Here is a 17,524-nt window from a genome sequence, read left to right on the forward strand (position 1 = left end):
AATGACAGGGCAGGAGCGGGAGACACACATGTGGTATGTTTTTTCACTCTTGTAGTAAGGGATTTGGGCTCTGGGATTGGGCAGTTTAGCTAGAACTCCCTGGCGGGTAGTCCTATCCTCCAATCAGATCTCTGACCAGCGCCATCTACTGGTGGAAGGTGGGAGTAAACGGAGATATTTCTGCGCTTGGCGGCAGATGGTAGTGATGGAGCGGGAAGAGGAGTCTGTGGGGTTCCGCAAGGCGAGTAGTACTCTATCACTTTTTCTCTATCTTTCATAGATCTGGGAGAGGGTACTCTTTGTACCCTTACCGTGGTTTGGGGAGGGGCAGTGTATTGATTACTACTTATGCTTTTCCAATGGCCTCCCAGAAGGGGGCGTAATAGTTACTAGATTTAATTGTGAGTATACTGTTACATATTCAATTTAATTGACTTTATTAGTATAAGTATAACTGGAAGCTGTAACTCTTGTTTCCAGTCTATGCAGGGAGCAGTGCTTTCTCACAGCGTACTATGTCAAATCATGTTGGGGCTTGTAGTCCTCCACCAGACAGGTAGCCTCTATCACTCAGCCTTAGGGGGTACCACGTACCTGTACTTCCATGATGGGCAACCTGAACCACTTCAGGGGCCACATACAGTATACAGCGTTCTAACCGTTAAAAGAGCAGATCAAATTTCTCACTAATAAGTTTGATCCATGCATAATTGTTAGAATTCTATTGATATTTAAGGTGTCTAAACTAATGTGTGTGTCTATCGGAGCTATTCATTTGTCACTCCATTTAGAAACCCATTCACTGCAGCAGACACATTTCTACTCAAACCCCCTTGATGCTGAAACGTGAGAAAAGTCAGCTTTTTTGGGTGTCCAAACCGCACTCTTCTGTTTGCGCTCATTAGTTTAGTCCCTTTACAGGGCTAAACCTTGACTCATTGGGGTCGATCCTATTAGCGCAGAAGGGTGCGTGGTGCTGTTAAGATGCCATTTAAACACTGAAAACGGCATCCTAGTTAAGCCGATCTCACACCCTTTGCTGGGACGAATTCACTTAAAATTGCTCAAACCCCTATGGAGGTGCGAACACTTTTAAACAAATTGTCAGCCGTAAAGTGCTGCTGTGATGATTCGCTAGCGCGAATCATCTGCGCCTAATAGGATCGACCCCATTGAGTGTGATAACTAAAAATGCTCCCAAAACAATTGAATTCTGCCCAATATATCTGCATGCATTTTGATATAAAATTAAATTCCACGTGACTCCGCAAATATGCACCTCATAATCCTTCCATTACTTGAATTGAGATTGAAAAATGCTTATTGGCCTAATTAAAAAGGGATACGGCCATTTGGTCTACAGTATGTTGGTCGACATGGGTCTAGGTCGTTCAGTCAAAATGTCAACATGGGGTTTTTCACTGTTTCTTGAGCCGACAGGCGGTATTTCATGCCCTACCACCCACTATAGAGCGTTGTGGGAGAATAAAATAGTGTGCAGAGCGCAGCGAGGTACCGTGCCCGAAGCATTGCGAGCAAAGCGAAGGGATGCGGTGCACTTCAAACTGTGTCCACGACGACTGTGCCGACATTCGGGTGAAAAACCCCATGTCGACCTTTAGACTGTCGACCTAATGTCCTGTTAATCTTGACCCATGTCGACCAACATACGGTAGGCCAAACGATCCCAACCCATAAAAAAATACTGTCTCGTTATTTAATATTCAGAACTCAGGCATGACCAAGTCCTCATGCCCATTTTTTGTGAGCACATAGATCAGGGGTGTCCAAACTTTTTGCGATGAGGGCCAGATTTGGTGAGGTGAAAACGTGTAGGGGCCGACCATTCAGCCTGACATTTTTTGAACCATAAATCACATCAGAATGGTCCCCCAGCCTGCCCCTTCACTGTATATTCCCCAGCCTGTCCACTCCTTCTCTGTATTCCCCCCAGCCTGCCCCCATTGACTGCATGTCCCCCACTCTGCACCCACTCTGTCCCCCAGCCTGCCCCCCTTCTCCAAATATCCATCATTGCCTCCATTCACTGTATGTCCCCAAGCCTGCCCTTTCACTGCATGTCCCCCACTCTGTCCCCCTTCTCCGAATGTCCATCGCTGCCTCCATTCACTGTATGTCCCCAAGCCTGTCCCTCCTTCACTGTATGTCCCCCAATCTGCCCCATTCACTGTACTGTATGTCCCTCAGCCTGCTCCTCCTTCACTGTATGACTGCCATTTACAGTAGGTCCCCCAGCCTGCCCCTCCTTCACTGTATGTCCCCCACTCTGCCCCCATTGACTGTATGTCTCCCTGCCTGCCCCCACAAAGGGCCCCCAGTGGCCCCTTGTGTGAGCCAGAGGAATTTCTCAGCTTCTGATTGGCCGCTAGGCAACCAATAGAATCATTCGTATGAGAGGCATGGAAGATGAAACATCTCTGCGCCTCTCAGTATGTGAGCGGGGTACCGGCGGCTGATGCGGAGACAGAGAAGATGATGGGATCTTCACCAGAGGACCTGGTGAGTAGGATTTCCTTCCACAGGTCCCCTATGGATTTCTTTGTATCCAGGACCCCGGACTCTTCAGCCCTGGAGCCCCGGACCCCAGACCCAGGGACCTACCTACGGGCTCAAGATAGGTAAGTATCAGTGTGTTTGTGTAATGTATGTATTAAACTTTTATTTTTCTGTGTTGTCAGTGTGTGTTTATTTAACTATTTCTTTTACTGTAGAACTACAAGTGCCAGCGGGCCCTTTAATGCCTCGCATGCTGGGACTTGTGGTTCTCCAAGTCCCAGCATGCGGGGGGAGGCTTGCTGGGACTCATAGTTCCACAGTAAAAGACAATAGTTTATTCTATTTTTTTTACACTGAAATCAGCCCGGTGACCATCGCACAGGGTCACCGGGGACAGCACCAGGCTTCAGCCTGGTCAGGTAAGTCCTGGAGGGGGACCCCTTAATTGGGGGGGGGGGGGGCTGGCCAGGCTGACTGGTTAGTAGGGATGAATGTTTCGGCCGCGGGACCTTCACTAATAAGTGTCCCCCGGCTGTGACATTACCCTGCTGGCTAGTTTTGCCCGGGGCTGGTTCTTAAAATACAGGGGACCCCTAGTCATTTTGTCCCCTGTATTTTGGGAACAAGACCTGGAGCCTGGGGCTGGTTTTAAAAAAAAATCAGCGAAGCCCTATTTGTCGGGTTTCCTGATTTTTATTTTTTTTTTATTTTTTTTTTTCCTTCCTTATACCAGCCCATGCCATTTTTTTTTAACAGGTAAAAGGGGTACCCCTTTCCCACTGCCGAAAAAGTGGCTTTTAAACGGGTAAAACTCTGCTTTTTACCCGTTTAAAAAAAAACGGGTGCAGCAACCTGGCGCATTCCCACTGCAGCTCTACCCGTTTAATAAGGCAAAAAAACGTCAAATTACCGTTTAAGAGCTGCAAATAGGGTATCAGGCTGTGATGTCAACATGACATTTTCCAAAACTATATGTCTGTCAGGAGTATCGTAAAATGTTTTTGTTATAAGCAGACTGATAAATTATTAATTTTATATTGATTACAGGAAATCATCTCTAAACTGCTGCATATGCACCTGGGAGAAGACAAAGTCAAAGGTAAATAGTCCTAAATGTCTCTAACGATGGGTGACTGAAACTGAGTGCACGCTTCTATCCTTATCTTAAGACTGGAGTGCAAAAAACAACTTCCACTTCATCACTACTCTACATCCCCCTACACTGTAGTCTACACAACATCCCCCTATGCGCTGCACTACATCGCTACACTACATCCCTAAATGCTGCACTACAACACTGTTACATCCCCCTACAATCTGCAATACAATACGCTGCATACCCTTACACGCAGCATGAAATCACTATGCTACATCCCCCTATGTGCTGCACTACATTACTACGCTACATCCCCTAAACTCTGCACTACAGCACTGTTACATACCCCCTACACTCTACAATACAATATGCTGCATCCCCCTACATGTTGTAATACGCGACATACCCTTATGCGCCGTACTTAATCACTATGCTACATTTCTACATCCCACTATGCGCTGAATCACTATACTACATCCCCTATGAGCAGCACACATCACTACGCTGCATACCCAGGGACGGTGGAAGGCTTCTCAGCACCCTAGGCAAACTTCAACCTACTACCGCCCCCCCCTTCCCATACTGCCACCAATAACTATGTTCCAACCCCTTCATGCATACTTGCTTAACATTCTGGAATGGCAGGAAGCCTTCCAAAATTGAGTGGTCCTACCAGCCCCCAGGTAGGTGGGCAAGACTCTTGCTTTCTCTGGAGGCCCCCAGCATCCTCCCCTTTGCCACACACAACAGAGTACAGGAAGAGAGGGAAGTATGCCTCAAGAGAAAGTATGGAGGTGAGGTCGTACAGGTTCCACAGCAACCGCCTGCATTAAGTACAACAAGGATCCTCACAGACATCCTTTATTTTTTGATAGGCAGACTTGGTGGCGCCCCCCTAGATCCTGGCACCCTAGGCAGCTGCCTAGTGGTAGAGCCGGCCCTGTGCATACCCCTACACACTGCATTACATCACTAAGCTACTTTGCTCAACATGCCGTATTACACTAAACCACCTCACCACTTTCATTTACCATGAGGATGGGGCGCACCTGGTCCTCTGGTTGGGAAAGAGAATGGAAGCATAACAGATTTGAGCTGAACAAGATATACATTATCCTAAGGACACAAGGGGGGGGGCAGGGCGGACTAATTATCTTGCTGGGAAGAAGAGAGCTGGTTTTAGAGAGGATGGGGAGTTGTGGATAACTGCAGGATTCTGGTGGCTGCTCTCCTCTGGGTAACACTGACAGTGCCTTTAACTGCCACTCAGGCATATGGAATCCAGGATGTGGGAGTGGTGGTGTTGCTCGGTGTAGCAGCTGGGGTGAGCTGGCCTTAGCTCCACTTTGGCCAACCCTCTCAATTCATCTCTGCCTGCTGCTTAGCAGTGAGCAGCAGGAGTCATCTCTCCCAGCCGACTAGTGTGGTCATACTGCTTGGATTTGATGGAAGCATGTGTAGAGACGATGCAGCAGGGGCATGGAATTATTTTTTTCTTTTTAATAATTGCTCCCCATGAATGAGGGTGTAGGGGCCCCAGTGAATTGTTATGTCCAGGGCCTGCTATTATAGTGGGTATATTTATAAAAGTTAAGGTTTAAAGAAATGTTGACCAATCAGATTTTAGCTTATCTTCTAGTGGGTGCTAGATAAAAACAAAAAAAAACAGTAGAATCTTATTAGTGGTTATGGATAACCTCTCCACTTTTATAAACCTGAAGTTCCACAGACGCAGGGACTGGCCAAGTACCCATGAAAAACCTCTCTCTTTAATCTATCCTCAGTGCTGCTGCCCAGCTCATCTTCATCACCAAACATACTACATCCATTTCTACATTGGCTGGGTATGGATCAACTTGTCGTCAGTAAAAAGAACGACAGTCATTAGGTCGATCACTCTTGGTTGACAGGCCGAAGGTCAACATGAGGGTCTTTTTTCTTAAAATTTTCAGTGTATATTTCAACAAATATGGACATGGACACCGTATAAGTGTGCCACTGCTTTGGGCAAGGATATTTTCCCTCCCTGTCCATTGGGATGGTAAAGTATGAAAAAGTCCTTTTTATAAAAAGCGAGAAACACGCATGTTGTCCTTTTTTAGTGTGTTGACCTTTGGCCTGTTTACCATTAGTTTTCAACCTAATGATTTTTTTTTACTGTTGACCATATAACCGCATCCTCTTTGGCTTCCTTTTCGGAATTCAATTCAAGCCTCTCACACTTAAGGTGCCCATACACTAGTAAGATTTATCTTCAGATCTGGCTGGTTGGAACAAAAACATGGTTATGGATGAGTGACAGTTTGGCAGTTTTCCAGCATTTCCAAGCAAATGGTCAACTGTCATTTTTTCTTTTCCATAACCATGTTTTTGTTCCAACCAGCCAGATCTGAAGATAAATTTGTGTGTGTATGGCCACCTTATTAAAGCTCTTATCCATTTACATCTCTGACCTTGAGGGTTATTCTGGTTCTCTCCTTCTGGCAAATTCCTTCTTAGATGGACAAAACCATGTGCACTGCAGGGGGGTAGATGGAAAATGTGCAGAGAGAATTACATTTGTGTGAGTTATTTTGTTTCTATTCAGGGAAAATACTGGCTGCTTTATTTTTACACTGCAATATAGATCTCACTTTGAAGTAAAACCCCACCCAAATCTAACTCTCTCTGCACAAGTAACATCTACCCCACCTGCAGTGCACATGGTTTTGTCCATCTAAGAAGGAATTTGCCAGTAGGAGTGACCAAGAATAACCCCCCTTATGTCCCTTTACACTCCCGCCCTTCCTCTTTACTCCACCAATGCATGACACCTCTCCTGCCTCCAAGATTTTGCTCACACTTCCCCCTTTCTCTAGAACACTCTACCTCTCCCCTCAGACTCTCCACCACTTTACAAAACTTCAAATGGCCTCTCAAGACCCACTTCATCACCAAGTCAAGCCAACTCTCATCCTAACCTTCTATTTCATGGGTACTTGTGTAGTTTCACGGCACCAGTATGCGGGCTCGGTGGCTCGCTACGCTATTTAAAATCAACTCCATGCCAACATGGATAGTGGAGGTATGAACTATCCATGTTGGCATGGAGTTAAGTTACTTTTTTTAACATAGTTTGTGGCGAGCGTAGAACCCGGAAGTAGCACGGCGCCATGCTGGTGCCGTGAAACTACACAAGTACCATTTCTTTTTTTTAATTTGGGTAAGTTTTTATTGAAACAAATAAAAGTGGATGTACATCTGTACAGTTAGCAAACAGTATTGTCATTTTTAAATTGCATCCGTTTATACATGTATGGACAGCAAAAACAATAAAACACTTGCCAACATTTCGACATAAATCAGTCTCTGAGTGTTCTTTGTGGCAAGGTTAAGCATCCATAGGTAATATCGAGAAATGTTCAATGGTAGCACAGATGTACATATGAAATTGTCAAATAGATTTTTTCCCCTAATAAACTATCCCGGTACTCACGCTTTGAGTACCATCTCCCCTCCCACCAACAAATAGAAAAGAAGTAGAAAGAGGAAAAAAGAGAAAGAAAATAAGAGAGATTACAAAAAGAAAAATACAATAAAATAGGTTTGCCTAGAAGATATAGTTGTGTAGGCAAGTAGCACGCCAACCGCTGTGAGGGCAGCAGGGTATATTTATCACGCGCCCCAGACGGGGGGGCATTCTTATTGTGCTAATGCAGAGGAGGATGCCGCGACACGGGTCATGGTGCAAAGGGAGGGGGGGGGGGGGGCGGGGACCATCAGGACCTCCCCCGTGGATGATCAACGAGCTGTTTGTTTATGTCGTGGGGTCGGCGGGCAGGGCCAGCCTAGAGGAGGTCCATCTATCCCACTTGGCAGCATAGGGAACGAGCGAGCCCCTCGACCTGTAGGTAAACCTCTCATGGCCCACAACTTCATTGACAAGCGCCCTCCAGTGGTAAATATTCGGGCATGACACGTCAAACCATTTCCTGGCTATGAGCACCTTAGCGAGGGCAGTAAGGCAGAGGACATATTTATAAACTGGGGGCGAGTGAGACTCCTGTATTCCCAAAGCAAACATACAGTATTTAGAGTCGAAGGAAGGGAGAGACGGCTCAGTGAGGAGTACATCTGCCCAGACCACCTCCCAGAAGGCCAAAATCGCCGGGCAAGACCATAACATGTGCCAGAAGTCGGCGCCAGGTGCCGCGCATCTGGGGCAGGCGTCATCCGGTCTAAGCCCCGCTCGCAGCATGGAGAGTGGGGATCTATAGGCTCTATGTAGTATATAGAATGACACTTGCTGGTATTTCAAACAGGGGGTAGCGTACCTGACTGAGTCTAGAATCTCGGTCCACTGTTCCCCATCAAGTTCCCCAATACTGAGCTCCCATTTAGCTTTAAGGTGGTCAAGGCTATTAGTGTCTGTTTGGCTGATAATGCATTTATAAATGGTGGAGACTTGCTTTGTGGTGGCCAGGGACTGGAGGAGACTTTTAATTGGGGAGTCGGAGGTAGAGGGGGGGGAGTCACCGAACTGAGTCCGGGCCGCATGTCTGAGTTGTAAGTATCTGTAAAAAGATCTATTGGAAATCTGGAGCTCCTCTGAAATTTGTTGGAATGTTTTAATGGTGCCTGTGGAAAAGAGCTGTGAGATTGATGTGAGGCCTGCCCTCAACCAGAAACCATCAGAGGAGAGCTGTTTGAACTCTGGGTACGACCTGTTGAACCATAGGGGAGTCTCCCCATCCACCCCATCCCAGCCACATATTTTGTGGGATTGGCGCCAGATGAGTAGCGCCTGCCTGAAGAGAGGGGACAGAGTAGGCTTAAAGGGGGAGGAAAGAAGAAACTGAAGGGGGGGAAGGCGGGACCCTACACACTCGGCAAAGGTGCCCTCAAAGGTAGGGCCTGATCTCCCCATTATCCAGTCTGATATATGTGCCAGTTGGGCTGCAAAGTAGTAAAGCCTGAAATCGGGGAGTCCCAGACCCCCATCCACCCTTGGCTTAGTAAGGGTCTTGATTGCTATCCTAGGAGGCCTGTTTGCCCATATGAAGGAGGAAAGGAGCGTGTTGATGGCCAGGAATACACGCTTGGGAATGTAGATCGGGGAGTGTTGGAGTAGGTATAGATACTTAGGGAGAATAGACATTTTGATAAGGTTAATTCTGCCCATAACTATCAGGGGGAGTTTCTTCCACTGGTGTATTTTATTCTTTAGTTCCCTGGTGACCGCATGTATGTTGAGGTCTACAAAGTCTGTAATGGTAGGGGTTACCCAGACCCCCAGGTATTTAAACCTGAGGACCCACTGAAGTGGAGAGGCAGTTGGTGGCCTGTCCGGTATCACGCCGGACAGGGGGAGTATACTGGATTTCCCCCAGTTGATGAGGAGTCCCGAAAAGGTGCCGAATAATTGTATTATCTGCAGCATCTCTTTCAGGGAGGCCGCAGCGTCGTTTAGAAAGAGGAGGGTGTCGTCCGCGTATAGTGCGACAACATCTTCCCGACCACCCAGGGGGATGCCCCGGATCAGCGGGGAGTCACGAAGCATGATTGCCATGGGCTCAATGGCAAGGGCAAACAGGGCCGGTGATAATGGGCAGCCCTGCCTGGTACCCCTGCCCAGTGGAAACCCCTCCGTCACATAGCCATTGACTGAAATACGGGCCATCGGTGAGGAATACAGCAGTTGCACCCACTTTACAAATTTAGGACCAAAGGCAAACCTGCGCATGACCTCCCAGAGATAGTCCCACTCCACCGAGTCGAAGGCCTTGGCAGCGTCCAGGGACACCACCACTGCCTCCGAACAGTCCGCGCCGCCCCCTTGTAAATGGCAGAATAATCTTCTAAGGTTACGAGTGGTGGAGCGGCCCGGCATGAAACCAGATTGGTCCTCGTGTATGACTGAGGTTACCACCAAATTGAGCCTGGTTGCAAGTATTTTAGCGAGTATTTTTACATCAGTGGCAAGGAGAGATATGGGACGATAAGAGTCCGGGAGGGAAGGATCCTTCCCAGGCTTAGGGATCACGACAATAATTGCCTCTGCCATAGACGGGGGCAAGACACCCACTCCCCCCAGCTCCCCATATAGTTGAAGGAGATAAGGGACAAAGTAGTCTTTTTATATTTTTTATATATCTCTATCGGTATGCCATCACTACCGGGAGCTTTTTTATTAGGGAAGGAGGTTATGGCTGCCTCGATCTCAGCAGATGTGATGTCAGCCTCCAGCAGGGCAACCGATTGTTGAGAGAAGTGAGGTATATTGATCCCCGAGAGGTACTGAACTAGCTGTTGTGAGGTGTATGTCGCCCGGGATGAGTACAGTGAGGAGTAGAAGGCCAGGAAGATTTGAGCAATCTCCGGCGTGGTGTAATGTTCCTCCCCCTGAGGGTCACATAGTTTTTGTATGGAGCAGGAGGATCTTTCATCCCGAGCGAGATACGACAAATAGCTACCTCCTACATCAGATTGGGAGTATCTGTTATGGGCCGAAAAGAGGAGTTTTCGTTTAGATTTGTCGAGTAGGTGGTCAGTCCACAGTTTACGTGTGACGTCCCACCTAAGTCTATCTTCAGGGAGACCAGATCGCAGGTACGCAGCCTCACTCAGTGAGCACGCCTCCTCCAACCTGACCTCCTCCTCCCTCCCAGCCCGCTTAATGTTTGCTATTCTCCTAAGGAAGGAGCCACGGATGATTGTTTTAAACGTCTCGTGTCTTACAACCGGGTCCCTGCATGAAGCATTGTCCTCGTGGAACCCGGACCACTCCCCCACCAGCACCCCATTATCAGTAAGGAGAGTGAGCCAAAAGGGGTTGAGCCTCCAGGTGCTAGCGCCGCGAGGGGGCATCAAGTCCAGTGTGACAGATAGGGGAGAGTGGTCCGAAATCCCCCTCTGGAGGTACTCCACAGCAAGGATTTTGGGAAGCAGGTCAGGGGAGACCATCACGAGATCAATTCTAGAAAACGACTGGTGGCCCGGGGAGAAACATGAATACTGCCTGTCAGTGGGGTGTCTATGTCTCCAGGCGTCAGTTAGGTTCAGTTCAGTGGTAAGTTTAGCAGAGGGGGGGGGAGAGCGGCCCACAGCCGACCATCTGTCAAGCGACCTGTCAAGGATGTTATTGAAGTCCCCTATGCAGGCCGTGGGGGCCGGCGGGAAAGAGGCAATAAATGCCACTGCCTTCCTGAGGACATCGTTACTGTAAGGAGGGGGTATGTATATTGCTAATATATTCATGGTGGTGTGGTTGATATGTGCCCTAAGGAAGATATATCGGCCATATTGGTCGATTTGATGATGGGTGAGGTGAAAATTGATGTTTTTTTTAATTAGGATCGCAACCCCTCTGGCTTTATTGGAAAAGGTGGAATGGAACATATGACCCACCCAGGGCTTCTTAAGCGACAACGTTTTAGTGCCCATCAAGTGCGTCTCTGAGAGACAGGCTATATCCACACCATGCTTTTTGATCTCAGCCAGCACCAGCGAGCGTTTGATACGGTCGTTGAGACCCCGCACGTTCCAGCCGACCATGTGGAGGCCCGCTACAGTATTAGAGGGGGGCATAGGTTAGAGAAGAGACAGGGAAAAAGGAGGAGGGGGGGCGCCCATCACCAGGACACAGGACAGACACGCATATTTCCGGCCAAAGCGGGGGGATACAAAATATCGGCCACTTGCTCTGGAGTAAGGTCCCACCCACCCACGACCTGTCCCAGAAACAATTGGTGGAGATAAAGTCACGGTCCCTCACCCTCAAATCAACCCGGCCACAGCACAGACATTCAATCGAAATTTGGTAACGTGTCAGCCTACACAACCTTGCATTTATAGACAAAAAGGAAAGTAGAGAGTAGAAAGTACAGTAAAAGACAGACAAAGACATAGAAATCAAAAAAAATCCCAACATCCCATCCCACCCGGTATACCTACCAAACATTAGATATACTTGGATCCCAATAACAGTTAAAACTAAACTTGCCCAATTAGGCTAATAACTGTGTTAACTAAGGGGTATAGAGACTAACGGTCTACTATAAAAAATGAAACTATTTCCTAGCATACTTTGAGCTCCTTTGTGGAGTACATCCTGAGCTAAACAGGTAAATTTATAGAACAACAGAGCCAGACAAAGGAAAAGTAAAGAGGGTTAGGTGTCCCACCAGTGGGATATTGGGATCATTTTGCTCACGATACGGATGTCAGTTCGGGTGCCGTGGTCTGCGGTCCAGCCACTGCTCGGCCTCTTGGGGTGTGTTGAAGAAATGAGTGGTGCCATCCGCCACCACGCGGAGTCGTGCCGGGAATAACATAGAGTATTGCACCTGCCTGTCCCGTAGTTTACGCTTAACCTGAAGAAATTGGGCCCTGGTCTTCTGGACGTCAGCTGCAAAATCCGGATATGCCGCCACCACCTGGTTGTCGATCTTAAGTGGGCCGCGTTCTCGGGCCAGCCGGAGGACAGCATCTCTGTCCTTGTAATGTAGAAAACGGGCAATGAAGGTGCGTGACGGGGCCCCGGGTGGTGGGGCTCCAGTGGGCAAACGGTGAGCTCTCTCAACAGTAAACTGTCGGCTGAAGTCGTCAGGGGAGAATGTCTCTAGCAACCATTTCTCGAGGAATTTCTCGGGGGAGGGGCCCTCCGCCCTTTCCGGGAGACCAACAAAGCGCACGTTGTTGCGACGTAAGCGCCCCTCCATATCTGACATTTTGGACTTGACCGATGCCATCTGCGTGGTGAGATCCGCCACTGCTGCCTTTAGGGGGTTAGTCACATCTTCTAAGTCAAATATTCGGTGTTCAGCCTCCCCCACCCTCTCACGAACCTTCTGCATATCATGTCGGATAAGGGAAATATCAGATTGCACCTGGCCCATTTTGTCCATGACTCTTTGCTCGGTGGCTGCCAAAGCCATGAGGATTTGCTGGGTGGACTGGGCTGGGGTTTCGGCAGGGGGGGAGTCTTCCTCCTCATTCGAGGGTTGTGAGGAATTGGAGGATTGCGCAGACTGCGCTGGGGGAGGGGGGTGGGAGCCACGGGCATACTTCTCAAGCCTGGACGCGGCAGTTGCGCCCCCAGTTTTTCCCATGTTTAGGGCCACTGAGAGCTCGGATATAACCAGTACCCACTAGGGGGCTGAGTATCGGTGTGGTCAGAGCAGAGGTTTGAAGGTGTAATGGGCCCGAGGCCTGTGACACAGATCTTAAAGGCACGCTATCCCACCAGTTCCCAGCAGATGTCAGCAGTGAGGGGTGGTAGGGTCCCAGCAGCAAATTCAGAGAGCACTCAAATCACAGTGGTAGAGGGTGACCCTTTTGGTGTGGGTAAAAGCAGGTGAGGGTGGCACTTATGCAATATCAGAGAGCAGAGAGTCACTGAGTAGGAGGCAGATCTCCCAGCGCAGGCCGGAGTGAATGGTGCAATATCAGAGAGCAGAGAGTCACTGAGTAGGAGGCAGATCTCCCAGCGCAGGCCGGAGTGAATGGTGCAATATCAGAGAGCAGAGAGTCACTGAGTAGGAGGCAGATCTCCCAGCGCAGGCCGGAGTGAATGGTGCAATATCAGAGAGCCAAAGTCACTTAGACAGAGGGCAGTCCCTCAGGGGGCATCTGCAGCAGGTGGCAATTTCACAGTAGCAGTGTCCAGGGACAATGTCACTACATCCAAGGGCAGTTATTAGGATTACTGGTATTAAGTTACAGGGTCCCAGAAAGAGTGAGGGAGTGGTGGCACCGCGTGAGCTGGCAGCTCTCACTCAGGGCTTCAGAGGGGCCCACTGTTAGTGCCCTCACCCATCAGGGGGGCTAAGTGAAGGAGTGGTGATGGAGAGGCTGGGGTGGTGAAAGGGCAGGCCGTGTCTCCAATGCCCTGTTGGTGTCTCAAGGGCGGAATGGTGAATGGGCAGGTTATGGGTTCAGCACCTAGTTGGTGTGTGCAGGGCTGGCAGACAGATTGTGAGCAGATGGTAGGGGACCTCAGCGCTCACCCAGCGTCCTCAGGGCAGGCAGCCCAGGTGCTGGAGGGTGGTGGAGGAGCAGGCTGTGGCCCCAGCAGCTGATGGGGGTATCTAGGCAGATAGGATGGAGTGGCGCCTTTCTATTACTCCCTGCCGGACACACCGGCCTGACTCACCCCTTCTGCTGTGCCTCCAGGGGGGGGGGGGGGGCGTCACCTCCCGATGGATCTGAAGCTGGGAGGCGCCGGGTCCCCGCGTCCAGCCCGCCGCCTCCTGTTGTCTAGTACCGGGCGGGGGGGACGAGGCCACGCGAGCTTGCGTCAGTGCCGGGCGCCGGGTCTCCCAGTCGCAGGGTTGTCGATCACGCCGGCGGCGGCGGGTGTAGCCGCGCACCCGGCCACGGCGTGCAGTCACAGGGGCGGGCGGAGAGGTAATCAGCGGCAGATGGACGCAGCCTCTGTCCGGGCCGCGGCGGTTGCAGAGGGGAGACAGCACAGGGAGCAGCGTCCCTCCTCCTCCGTCTTCCAAGATGGCGGCGGGCACGAGGGAGCCGGCCAGAGCACCAGACCTTCCACCGACAGGTACCCGCAGCTGCAGAGGACTCCCGAATCGCGGCAGCAGGGTCCAGGGGGGGATACCACACAGGTATGGAGGCTCTTAGGGCTAGTGGTGGCCCAGGATTTTAGGATTAGGAAGGATTAATGGTGGAGCTCCGTGTGAACGCTGCTGTTCACATGCTCGGCCAAGCCACGCCCCTACACAAGTACCATTTCATGTTCATTATCTACCCCATCTGTGTCACTGTGCAGTATTTAATTCTGGGATTGAAATCCTGGACATTTTGAGTCTAAATCCAATTGGCCACCCTACTGCGGAATACGTGTACACTATATAAATAACAGTACCTTTCCCACCCCCTTCTCTACACACACACACACACACACACACACACACACACACACAGAGGTACATGTGGACTGTATGATCTGGTTTCTAAACTACTTAGCTGGCTCCCAGAATTTGTATATATGTGTACACCCCTGGCATATTGTATATCTTACTTTGTCAATGTGACAAATGGTTTTTATGTAAATGAACCTATGATGGTACAGTATAAGTACATGTGTGTGTTCTGTATGATGCATACAGTTTCCTAACCCAAGGCATTTTTTTCTGTTTGTTTCAGTCAGTGCGGATGCTATTTTGCTTGTAGCAGAGCTGCTAAAAGTATTTGTTCATGGTAAGATTGCACAGAAGTCCTTTTGCAGGGAGCAGGTGATCATCCAAAGGCTCAATGTACCATTAGAAATTCATTAGATTAATATTGCAGTATCTGGGCCTAATTCAGACTTGATCGCAAAGCACTTTTTTTTTTTTTTCTCAAATGGGCAAAACCATGTGCACTGCAGGTGGGGCAGATGTAACAGGTGCAGAGAGAGTTACGTTTGGGTTATTTTGTTTCTGTGCAGCATAAATACTGGCTGCTTTATTTGTACACTGCAATTTAGATTTCAGTTTGAACACACCCCACCCAAATCTAATTCTCTCTGCACATGTTAGATCAGCCCCACCTGCAGACATGGTTCTGTCCATTTGAGAAAAACGTGCTTTTAAATCAGGTCTGAATTATGGCCTTTATCTCTTATGTATTCAATTTCCTAATACTTACAAATATCGGAAATAATGCCACATAAAAAGAAAGTTGGTATTTTTTGTGGTCTCATTTTCATGTTGTCAGGTTTGTGTCCTGCTAACTGTAACAAGTCAGCCGAGTCGAGAGATTAATTATGTTGAATTATTTATCCAACCTTTATCCTATCATCAGTGTAGCTGTAAAGCTGGATACACTAATAAAGATTTACCTGCCCATATATAGAGGAGCACATGACAATTGGCCATTCTCTCTCAAATGCCATTAAATGGACAAAAACTATTGTTTGGATAAATTCGTTGAATCAATCGGATTTCACCAATTTCAATGAGTATTGTCTGTTGTCTGGCATTTGGGAGCATATGAGTTTTCTTCTTGAAGATTGGATATATACATCTTTAGGATTGTACCCAGCTTTAGGTGGAGCTTTGGGAAACAAAACAGAGATTATTTATTTATTTCCAGTTTCTTATATAGCGCAGCATATTCCATATGATATGAGCACAATTTATTCTAATAGTTTTTCTGAATTTCTCTGTAACCTTTCTGGCTCTAGTGGCTCTTGGGAAAAACAAACAATCTAATACTCTAGGGCAGGAATTCCCAACCTCTGTCCTCAAGGCATAGCAACAGTGCAGGTTTTAGAGATATCCAGGCTTCAGCACAGATTTAATCAAATAACTGTGCTCAAGCCTTTATAGCACTAAACATGCACTGTTCATGTGCCTTGAGGATGGAGGTTGGAAACCACTGGTTTAGTGTATTAAACTTAACTGCATAGCTGCTGTGTAAATTTAACAGGCATAATATACATTTTCCAGAAGAGGGCAGCAGAGTGACATATAGAAAACAATGCACTGTGCTGCTCCACAATAACTATATCCATATTATGTTCAGACCACCTCATAAAAAGAAGTACACCAGAAGGAACTAGCTTCTCTAGCATCCTTCTGGCCATCTAGCTGCTGTGTAGTCACAAATACTACTATGCACTGCCACAGTTTTGGCATGCTAAAACTAGCAGAACTGCTTTACTGCGGAGCCACATGATAAATACCCCAGCTGTGTGCTATATATTTTTATGTTTGGGTATTGGATACTGGCAGTTACGATGCCATTGGTCAGAATACCAACATCAGCATCCTGGCTGCCTAAAATCTCAACAGGGGCACGTAACGTACCCTAACCCTGAACTGATTGAACTTGTTTTTGATTCTTTGCAGAGGCAGCAGCCCGAGCAGCACGTCAGGCACTGTCTGAAGATTTGCCTGTGGTAGACATAGAACATGTGGAGAAGATTCTTCCTCAGTTGGTAAGACTTTGCAAATACAGGGCAATATGTATTAGGAGAGGTACCAAACACTTCACATTCTTTCACGTCTCATTCCAGTTGCTGGACTTCTAGATGAAATTCTGGAGGAATATTCTACCTTTTGACCAGCTGTACCCTGACTTCTGCTGCTTTTTCCAAGATGGCGTTTGGGGGATGATAGAGATGTCCTTCAAAGCAATATTGCCCCAGACTTGGGAGCATTTGCCAAGCAAATGTCCATGCATGGCAGCTCTTTTATTTATTATTAGTATTAAGGAAGAACTTTTTAATGTTAGAATTCGCTGGATCCCATTAAATGTACAAACTCATTTTGAGGCCTTTCCTAGTGCTTCACCATCATCACCCTAGAACTATTAATAAACACACCATTACCATGTCTGTGCCTTTTCCATCAGCTCATCTTGACTGCTGCCAAAAGCATCATCTCTAGAGAGGTGCGGGGTGTCATCCATGTGACTGCCTTATTGACACTAAGCCTGGGGAGTGTTTCCTAATCAGTAACTATTACCCTGCCAGACACCTGTACCGACTGCCCCGGGAGGAGGACTGCGACAGTATAATACAGGAATTCACTATACTGTATGTAAGAAAAGTGGCTGTAAAGTTCATTGTACCGTTGTAGCATAACCATAACCTCTTCTGCTCATTAATAAAAAATACATTTACAGACAAATTTCTGTCTAATTAAAACCTAACTATATATTGAACACTTAAGCAAAAGTAAAAAACTAGAAGTCATTTTCTAACAGTCACCAATTTGATTACTAAACTGGGAAAGAATTTCGGAGACAAAGCATTTTCTTTCATGTAGCCACCTGAATTATTTGGACAGTGCAATAATGTTATTCCCCCACCCCCCACACATTTAAAATCCAATTGCAATAAGAAAGAGGATTGTGACTTTCATGGCTGGTTCCCCTGACCAGCTGAACTTGGACAATTGTGGAATAGAACAGTTAAAACACTTGTAC

The 17,524-nt window shown here is 47.9% G+C and overlaps 2 protein-coding genes across 2 annotated transcripts in view; one reads left to right on the plus strand and one right to left on the minus strand.

The window, feature by feature from the left end:
- Positions 1-17,524, minus strand: part of ASPSCR1 (ASPSCR1 tether for SLC2A4, UBX domain containing) — a 200,633-nt gene that overhangs the window by 127,196 nt on the left and 55,913 nt on the right. The window lies entirely within an intron of this gene.
- Positions 116-16,929, plus strand: CENPX (centromere protein X). The gene is made up of 5 exons (XM_083148691.1): positions 116-241; positions 3,565-3,616; positions 14,756-14,809; positions 16,444-16,532; positions 16,611-16,929. Exons 1-5 carry the CDS (start codon positions 197-199, stop codon positions 16,623-16,625), a joined length of 255 nt encoding a protein of 84 aa, XP_083004817.1. The 5' UTR covers positions 116-196; the 3' UTR covers positions 16,626-16,929.

Source organism: Crinia signifera, chromosome 6 (genome assembly GCF_055691185.1).
Source record: "Crinia signifera chromosome 6, ASM5569118v1, whole genome shotgun sequence".
Taxonomy (NCBI): domain Eukaryota; kingdom Metazoa; phylum Chordata; class Amphibia; order Anura; family Myobatrachidae; genus Crinia; species Crinia signifera.

What these genes read in the sequence shown, in the direction of transcription:
- CENPX (XM_083148691.1), top strand. Translation starts at nt 197, where the DNA reads ATGGTAGTGATGGAGCGGGAAGAGGAGTCTGTGGGGTTCCGCAAG. An exon ending in AGTCTGTGGGGTTCCGCAAG is followed by an intron (nt 242 to 3,564) that starts GCGAGTAGTACT and finishes TATTGATTACAG; the next exon opens with GAAATCATCTCTAAACTGCT. An exon ending in GGGAGAAGACAAAGTCAAAG is followed by an intron (nt 3,617 to 14,755) that starts GTAAATAGTCCT and finishes TGTTTGTTTCAG; the next exon opens with TCAGTGCGGATGCTATTTTG.